The 10,129-nt window shown below is 40.8% G+C and overlaps 1 protein-coding gene across 1 annotated transcript in view; it reads right to left on the reverse strand.

Annotated features, from left to right (window-relative positions):
- zmynd11 (zinc finger, MYND-type containing 11) overlaps window positions 1-10,129 on the reverse strand; it is a 28,390-nt gene that overhangs the window by 9,072 nt on the left and 9,189 nt on the right. Inside the window, exons 3-5 of the mRNA XM_034887388.1 lie at window positions 8,419-8,554; window positions 2,494-2,655; window positions 1,078-1,155 (exon numbers count right to left, since the gene is read on the reverse strand). Coding sequence (XP_034743279.1) covers window positions 1,078-1,155; window positions 2,494-2,655; window positions 8,419-8,554 — 376 coding nt within the window. The remainder of the gene's footprint in view (window positions 1-1,077; window positions 1,156-2,493; window positions 2,656-8,418; window positions 8,555-10,129) is intronic.

Here is a 10,129-nt window from a genome sequence, read left to right on the forward strand (position 1 = left end):
AAAGGGGATATTCGTTCCTAATTACGAGGAGGCGTGAGGGGTTTTTGTATATATATCTATATTATATATATCTATATTATATATTAAATTCATTTAAAGTAATGAACTGATCATTTGTTTCATTCGTCCAGAGCGATGCAGGGAACCTCCACGTTATTTCTTTTGACAATTTGTTTGAAAGAAACCCAAATTTATAATATACAAGTAGAAACCTTTTTGAAAACGTGTCAAATTTGACCCGAGGACAACAGGAGGGTTAAGCGAGATCGCTGCAGTCGGTAGCTGCGACAGACAACAACAGACTCAACAAACTGATCCGGCCAGTGACGTTGTGGGGGGTGGAGCTGGACTCTGTGTGGGTGGTGTCAGAGAGGAGGACGCTGTCCAAACTACATGCCATCTTGGACAATGTCTCGCACCCACTCCATGGCTTGCTGCTCATTTACAGGAGCACTTTCAGTGATAGACTCATTCTCCCAAAATGCACCACAGAGCGCCACAGGAAGTCATTCCTGCCTGTGGCCATCAAACTTTATACACTGACACACAGACACTTAGAGGTTAAAACTGGACAATGTTATATCTCTATTGTGCAATAACACTGGCCTGAAATGTGTGCAATACTCAACTGCTACTATTATTATTATATTATAATTATTATTACTTTTCACCATTGCAACTCCTTAATTATGTTAATTATGTAAATACTGTATCATAATATTCCTTTAACTATGTAAATACTGCACATATTCACACTCCTAATATTTCTTTATTTATATTTCTACTATTTTTCTATTTTCTATTTCTACTATTTGTGCAACTGTAACACAGAGTTTCCCTTTGGGGGTCAATAAAGTATTTCTGATTCTGAAACAAGCTACAATGTAAGCTAATGGGGCAATTGTCCAGTTTGTACTTACCTTCACAAAAGTGCTTGTTTTGCCCCTGACAGACTCAGATTGATAGTCTAGGTTCGACCTACCCTAACCGGTCTGAGTGGCTTCCGTGTGGTAGGTTTTGGGAGGTTTGATAAGTTGAAGGTGGATAACCGGTAGAAATAAATCTGTTTGTTCTCACCCTCTCCTTCATGCGCTGGACGATGAAGCGCAGGTATTTACTCATCTCCTGTTTGTTCAGGTTCTTCTTTTTACTGCCCTGTAGGTTGGAAAGAGGGATGATGTGGAGAGAAAAAATGTTAATTCTCAAACATGCCAAAAGGAAACAGACTGTAAGAAGAGAACTAAGAAGGGAATAAAGACTACGAGGGACAGAAACGGGGCTTCAAATAAGTGAGAAACAAAAAGTCGTCTTTCTTTATCACGCGTCTCTCTCGGCATACAAACTTACAGCGAGCACCAACATGAGTTTGAATGACAAATAGTGACACTACTAACACATTTTGTCTGCTTCTGCAGACAACTGATGTCTTAAATGTCATGAAAACAAGATTCCATTGGAGAAAGAAGAGAAACAGTTAACTCAGCAAGATTTCTGCAGGACAAACCAGACTTAATTGTCTCTGTTGACACTGGATAATTAAAATAAAAAAATATATTGTAATTTCTTTTTATTAGGAATAACCCCTTGAGATATGGCATCTTCCAGCCAACCAGGCTCCTGGGCGGACCAATCACAACAGCTTATCATAAATGGGGCGGGCTTAAGAGGACGCCAGTCAGAGGAGTATCAACGCACAAGGCTCATCAAACTTTGAATTGAGATTCTGTTACTCTGTTGCCTATTTTTCACATCTTATTGAACAGTTAGGCTGTAATTTGAGAGTATTTGCCACCTGTCTTGCCTGGAAAATGGACCAAGCACCTCCTCAACTCCTACGTGTCACTAAGTTGTTTTGTTGCTCTGATTGGTTGGATAGGTCTATTGCGTAGAAATTGAAAATGAAGTGAGAGGTTCCAGACTAAAACACATTCATATGAATGGAAGATTATTAAAAATGAGCAGGCGAAGACGACTTTAGACGAAGTATCGCTGTAGTGGCCGCATGGAAGAATGAAAGGAAAGACCACAACTTGGAGAGAAACATCACACAGGTACATGGCTACAACAGAGGAGGATTTAGACAGCGAGGGCAGTGACGTTGAGGTGGGAGATAGTGAGGAGTTTGGGAGGTAGGATGTCTTCATCATCATCTACCACTTCCTCTGTCGGAGCCATTTCCTCGCTCGTCTCTCAAAACTTCATAACCAAACGCACATGTGTGTCTGGTTGATCGACACGATTTTCAGCTAACTACGGTACATTTTGGTGGTCACGTGGCTTTAAATAGCCAACAAGACCCGCATCATGTGTATTTGAACCAATGACAGTGCCTTCTCTGCTGCACGCGTCATGAAAAGACCGACGAAGACAGAACGCTGCGCCACGCAGCCGCCGGCAGGAGGTTCAGCGTTGCGCAACGCAGTAACCGGCGGTAGATGTGATGTGTCGTTGTGAAGCATCCGGCGCAAACGGGCTAAGAGAACACACGCTTACCCTGCAGGCGACACACTGCCAGTGGGACCCTCCGTCTCTGGGCTTGAACTCGTCCGCCAGACATTTGAGGTGGTAAACCCGGAAGCAGTTGTCACATGAGAGGACGTCGCCCGGTAGGTGACACTCGAAGCAGTACCAGTCGTGGCTCTCGGCCTCCCACTCCTGCAGGGAAGACACAGCAGAGCAAAAGTTTGGGTGACCCCCCCCCCCCTCCAACCACAGCGGGAGGGGAGGAAACAACTTTATTCATCCTCCTTTCTTGAATTAAAACTAGCTCTGAGGTACAGATTCATGAGGATTGTACTCTGGTCGTCAAGGTGTTTCGGGGTTGAGCCCACATCACGGAAATCAACCTCCTCCTCAATCAAAAGAAGAAGAAAAACTGCCTCTGAAAACACTTTGCAAATTTGTTTTGACTTTGCATGCTTTTTAAATCGATTTCTCTTGAGGAGAAAAAGATTAAGTAAAAAGTCCCAGGTTATGATGAAGCTAAATTAAAAAAAAAAAAAAAAAAAAAAACATTGGTTGGTATCCTTTTTAAAAGTGGCTATTAAGTTTATAAAAAAAAAATGAACTTTTAAATCACTACGGTTGCAAAATGCCTCAATCCAACAAATCCTGGTCCTGCATAGATTAAGAGTTGATAACATCTGGTGGCATGATTGTTATATCTAGGCACACACTGTGTATTAACGCATCTTCAAGGTACACCATATCATTGAAATTCTACATGAAGTAATACACCAAATGCTGAGTATCGTCTCAGCGACCAGCCCACAAAAAATAAATAGATTAACATTCGTATTGCGATGGAAGCTCTACAGATTCAAAATCAATTCTTTCTTTTAATTTTATTTTGTAATGTGTGAATACTATCACATGGGAAAAGAAACTACATTAACATATTGTGACCTACATCGTTTTGTTTTAAATTGAGAATAGTTTGTGAATCAAATTGATTTTGAATCGACTCTTGAGCCTAAAAGTCGATATCGAATCCTAACATTTTCTGAATAATGACTCCTCAGGAAACATCCACAAAGTAAAAACTTACGTGACATGTATTGTGGTTTTAGCTGAGCGACTAATGTTAGCTTGCTGGTCCCTAACTTGTCAACAAATGTTAGCTAGCTAGCTACCAATACAAATCGAATAACAATACGTAATTACGGGGGGAGTGCAGCTCTTTTATCCGAATGACGCACCATGAATAAAACTGGAATGAATAAACCCGTTAAAAGATATTTTAATTGAAAATTGTGTTAAACAATGAAAACTACAACTCCCCTAATGCCACTTCACAACGTCATCAAGTCTGTTTACATCCATTGTTTTGATTGAGACCCCCTAGCGGCAGATAATTGCATATTGTACGTTTAACCATTATAATAACAAGGTATTGGTAGAAAACACGGGTATGATACTTAGTATTACTGTAAACATATCAAGCAACGCCAAGCTGTAGATAACCTATTGTAATATTAATCATAAAAACACCATTATAACCTGCCGTTATTCTGTGGTAACTAAATGAAAGGTGAAAGGTTTCCATTTGTGGCAGGAAGGTGCTGAGTGGATGAATGGGTGCAAATTTGACAACTTATTCAAGGTATTCTTTAATCCAAATACACATATGTTGCAGTGGTGGTTTTCAGTAAGAGGTTTAAGTCAAGGGCTAAGAGACGGGAAGCACGAACCGCTTAAAATTCAACTACTTCTCAATCTGTCAAGAGTCCAACTCCTCCCACTCCCAGTCTGGAGCGACTCAGTAGGGGGGAGCAGGAGGGCCGCCCAATAAGAGCGAGATAGAAAAAAGGTCTCTATCTTGATCTTTTCTCAACGTGTTCAGGTTTGAGCTGGAGGAAGCACACACAAAGTGAGCTTATAACTGCAGTGATGGTCCGATAAAGAGGTTGCTTACTGCTGTGGTTTTGAATAGAGAAGAACATCTTACTGCACGCTGAATGCCTCGTCCTAAATAACCCTGATTTGCATAAATCTTAAATGAGGGTGCACACTGCAGCGTCAACATGCAGACTGAAACCAACGTGGACCCCTCAGTCTGAAGCATAGGAAAATAATCCCATACGTAACCTTAAACAGTCACGGAGAAAAAAAAGGAGGGCGACAGCTCCGACGTCCCTGCTGCCAGACAGACAGAGCACCAGAGGCCCAGACCAGAAGCAGGGCCCGCCAGGAGGATGCACTCTACACTCAAATCCAGCGGCTCTTTGGGGACTCTTTTAGAAGAATAATCCAAAACCCTAACCTGCGGCACCAAAGCAGTCAACCTAAGGGAAACCCTGTCATGAGCAGATCACATTCTCGCTCCAAAAGGCTCCTCACGTAGAGCACAGCACATATTCTCAAATGATCAGAACTGAAAAAGGGAAATGTATCGAGGGTTCACAGTTAAAGCCCTTCCAGGTGAGAAGATACTCCGAAAAACTCTCCACTGACTCCTCAAAAGGACTTCAATTTTTTTTATTTTTAGAGCGTAAGAGACTCTTCACCCACACAAACATTCAAGAACACCGAAATGGTCCTCGTGTTCTGTTGAATGTCAAGAGGCACTTGACTATTGTTTGGGCAGCCTGATGAAAGACAAGTGGCTGACTTCAAAAGGCTGGAGCGCCGGTTCAACATTGGCGTGTCGGGGATAGAACTGGGTCCAAGCAAAAAGCGGATAACAGCGTCATGAGAAGACATGAGACGGTTTCTCCATGCCAACAAAAGACCTGCAACCAACGCTCAAAAGTCTAGCAGCAAAATCAAGAAAAAAAGAGGAAAAAATAGACTTCTAAAACAAACCCATCTGTTTATGGGTTTAAATCCCTTCTCTTAAAACATCCGTTTATTACCTCTGGGCTTGTGGAGAAAGGAATGGGCCTTGGCTAAAAGCTGGCAACAAGGACGGGGACTTGGATAGCGCCAGGCGGAGGAGCTGAGGCAGCCAGGGAGTTAGCCATATTTTCCCACTGCTTTCCCACTCTGGTTAACAGCTCTGCAGCGTCTGTGTCAAGCTGAGACACGCCAGAGTGCAGAGCAAGGCTGAGCAGCAGGGTAGGCGAGCCTTTGAAAAGACGTACATACCCCCCCCCCACCCCCCCCCACCCCACCCCCCAGGATCCTGCTAGTTTTAGTCAAGAGCTTCACTTGGACATTAGGACTGTAACAATACACCAAACCCACGATTAGGTTTGTGTCACGATTTTTGATCCAGGATGCAGGTGTTTTTATTTTTGTCAATGATTACATGCCTCTTTGCCACACACAACAGAGACCTTATTTACTGATATTGACTGATTTCAATCGATTGATCCAGCTTAAGCCTACTCTAAAAAGGTGTTGATTGAGAAGTAGCTAATGCTAGGTCTATAATGTTAGCTAATTCTTGGTGGGTAACATGAGATTACGACATGGTACAACACCCTGAGTTATTTTAATATGATTGTTTTGACCACGGTTTAACAACTCTGGGCTAACCCACAAATTCATCAGCAACGTTAACCGTATATATAGATGACTAATCTAATGGTAATTTAGCTAGCTAGCACACCCTTCTTCTGCCTCAGTCTCCCGGTGCTGCAGGGCTTCAGTCTATATGAGAGCTGAACTTCCCCCACTGCTAAAAAAAATAAATCCTAAAGGACACACTGCCCTAACAGTAATTTAATGATGCGCTAGCATTGGATCTGGACATCAAGTGGGCGATATCCCATTGTAGCGTTAACAAAATAGTATTACCAACAGAAGTGCAACTGCCGACAAATTACTCAGCTAATTTAATACCGGACAAATCTAGGTACTTAGTCTAATATTGACATAAGTTCTTTTATGTCAAAGGAGACACCTGTTGACAAAGAAATCTCTGTATAAAATCTAACAGGACAAAAACGTTATGCTTTCATAGTGTCTCACGACATGTATCGTCACATCGCTCTCCCCCATTTCAGCATTTCCTGCAGGAAATTGGTTAACCAAGATGGTAAGCCACACACATTAAATATCACGTTTTAAAGGCTTCAGTTACTTTACATACTTAGAAACTGTTCATGTTAGGGGAGGTTGTCTCAAATGTGGAACTCCTGCACTATATATATATAATAATATTAATAGCACTGTTTTCACACAATTCATCCTTGAGCATCATCCATTTGGAAGCTTATAGAGCAGAAAAAAGCTTAATTTGCTGAGTAAAATGACTGAGGAGGTAAAGATGAAGACCGTGTTTGAACAAGGATGTTCACATAACTCAACATAATGGGTTGGTAACTCAAATGAAATAATGTGTAATAAGAGTCTAGTTAACAGTGTGTGTGGTTACTGTCAAGTGCTTCAACACATATGTTCATTATCATGCAAAACAACAGTGCAGACTTAAGTTAGTTTCACTTTTAAACTACTAAACTTCAAAATTCACCCTTTAAATTTGCTAAATTTAGGCTATAAATTTCCAGTTTAAAAGGTAATATCACTCCTGGCAAACCTGGATTTAATCCAATCTGATTTGAGGCAGCGCATTGAAAAACTTCAATTTCTTTATTTGTTTATTTAAACCAGGGACAGTGCATATTAATGGACATTTGTCAGTACAGCAGAGTTAGCCAAAAGGCTATTTTTCATCTGCAGTCCCTAGACAGATTGTAACAAGTCACGCTAAAAAGTAAAATTACATATTTACATAACAAAAATTAAAATATATTATACATTTGGTAGAAGTAGTATTATTAAACTTGTTTTCAAGAATTTGACTATCTTAAATGTCGGTGTTGAAACGCTGTGATATTTGTTTGAGGAGTAAATATTCCCGCGGTCAACCTAAGGACCCGATCCGGCTGGACTGAATCCAGGACCCTGCGGAGGGAGCGCTGCCTCCGTCTAGCAACTGCTCTACGTCGCAGCTCACGTTCATATTAAAACTCCGTCCACTGAGTGATAATCTGACAGAACGAGTCGGTCGAAAGGCACAGAGAAAACTAAAGAACACAACCACATAAACCACAACCACACCTCCTCCACCCGGTGTAATCAACTGAAAATGACGGGTGGAAAAAAAGAAAAATACACATGCCAGACAGAAGTTAAGAACACGGCAGAACACTATCCCCCCCCCCAACTACAACTACCAAGACCAAAATACTACAAACACACAGATGCTTGATACCAACCTGCGGCTATGCTTGCATTGCTTGTCGTCTCGTTCAATTGACACTAATAAGTGTTCAAGCGGAAATTTACACTTGATATTTGACTCTAGTTGGCAGCGTCTGAAATGCCAAAGACTGGATGCAGCATTGAGCTGCACAAAGGGAGCGTTTACGTTTAAAAAAAATCAAGCAAAGGCACATCTGTAGATAAGTAGCGAGCCCATATTTCATCAAGATCACCGTTCACTACCACAAGAAATGTGGCCATGTAGACGCAGCGCAGCAATAGACTTTCATGAAGCTTTTTTACAGCAGAACTGAACGGCAGCGAGTAGCTTCTGGCAGTTTGATAGAAAGTTCTGTAGGCAATTTCCAAATGGAAAGCTGATACGTTTTCCGCTTATTTGTGTGATCATTTTGTTTTAGGATGCAGCGAGCAGACTCAATCTCAAGCCTTGCATGGTGCAAGGAGACTGAGTATCTCGCCATTGGCTCAGAAGGCTTTCCATCCAAATTGAAACACAGCCTACAACTTTTTGCACTGACCAGAACATAATCTGCGCTGTTTAGTTTGTCTGCAACCTGCATGAAAAAAGATTCACTCAAATCCCCGACAGCACTGCATGTGGCAGAGCCGATTTCTCACAGAATGATGTTAGTTGAGAGAGAGAGAGAGTGGTGGGAGGAAGGGAGGGAGGGAGGGGAGGGGGGAGAAAATGAAGGGATCAGATGAGGGAAAACACCCTGATTTTGAAAGTAACAATGCAGCCCTTACCTTGCTTCCCTCGGCTTTCGGCTCCTGTGATTGCAAGTGATTCAGAGAGTAGTGTTTAAAAGTCCTGTTGCTAAAAACAACCTGAGCTCCGCTGGACACTGGACAGCCTCTTGTTGTGAAAGAGATTCCTTTTTTAAATCATGTAAATATTGTGTGGTGACACCACAACGGTACAGACGGACCAAATTCTTTCCCCAATTTGGATGCCTATTTTTCAGGATATCCATGACTAATTTTCTGGCCTGTAACCATAACAAATAACCTTGGATTCAAATCTTATCTACAAAATGTACCTTGAGTCAATATAAACTGGGACATGTGTTATACATGAGCAAGTCAAATCCCTAAACTAGTTCCTGTTAGGCTTAGTTTGTTATATTATTACTATTCAGATCATCCGTTATTTCTGTTTTTCCTGCAGATTTCTTTCTTATAAATCACTTGTGAAGCTCTTGCAGTATAATGGGTAAAGCATAGCAGATTCAGCCAAGGTGTTAGCACCGTGCTGCAAAAAGCACTGGGATTAGAGCAGCCAGCAGACACATGTTAATGTGACACCTGCACAGTAATCCATTAAGTGCTCTCTGCATTTCAAATGGCAGAAGGCATGAGGGTTGTCCCCAGGTGGTGCTGTGAAGGGACTGCACTACTGCGACAGAGACAAGTGAAAAACAAGGCTACACTGTGAACTAACACAGGAAATAAGAGAAAATGACAACCAGGACATTACATAAAAAAACAAAAAAAACATTAATATCACAACGCTCCACAGCAGAGGGCTGCCTGAGCGGGTCAAAAGATGAAACAATTTCACAATAGAAACAGAACTAAATGTGGAAGTCCTCGATTTGGCCGAAATATCAATCTTTTCTTTTAACTTTTCTACCTCTCCTCTTCCATCCTCCTGTGATGTCTGCGTGCAGTGTCTCTTGTTAAAACTGCGTTCACACTGCGAGCAACTTGACAGATGGGCGGCTACACCCTGACAGACTCGGTGTGTGCTGGTCTCGAATACATCATCACTGAAGATGCGTTCTGCATTTTTCTAGCCAAACGTGTTTGGTTTTTTTGTTGCTTTGATCTTTATCATTTGTAGTACATTACGGTTAGCTGGACAATTTAATTATTTTTCACTTCTTTTTCTTCTTATATAAATAATCATATTGTCCGATATGCGTCTCAGTTAGATAATAAAAAAAAAATGAAGCTGAAAGCTGGAATCAAGAATATTAGGTAAAGAATATATAAACAATCCTGACTTTACCATAAATGACATTGTTAACATGCAGCCATCCTACAATACTTCTATTCTATTTAGTATTATAATCTTTTAAGGAGCTGCCAACAATTAGCCCAAATGATTAAAAGACAAAATTAACTATTTTATTAGCTGATTAATCGCAAAAATGTAACGCTTTCCCCTGTCCAATATCTTAAGTTCCTGCTTTTCTTAATCTTACATTACGGTAATTTGTTGAGTTTGGACTGTTAGTTAAAAACGAAAAGCTGTAATGTCATCACACCGGGCCTTTTCCACAGTTCTCTAAAGATTTATTTGACCAAATTAGTAATCGATCAATCAAAAAAAGACGCCGCAAATTAACAAATCCTGAAAATAATCTTCATAATAAATGTTTTACTGTCAAGCTTTGAATAGCTGGAAATATATATATATATATATATATATATATATATATATATATATATATAT

Source organism: Etheostoma cragini, chromosome 12 (genome assembly GCF_013103735.1).
Source record: "Etheostoma cragini isolate CJK2018 chromosome 12, CSU_Ecrag_1.0, whole genome shotgun sequence".
NCBI classification, from domain to species: Eukaryota; Metazoa; Chordata; class Actinopteri; order Perciformes; family Percidae; genus Etheostoma; species Etheostoma cragini.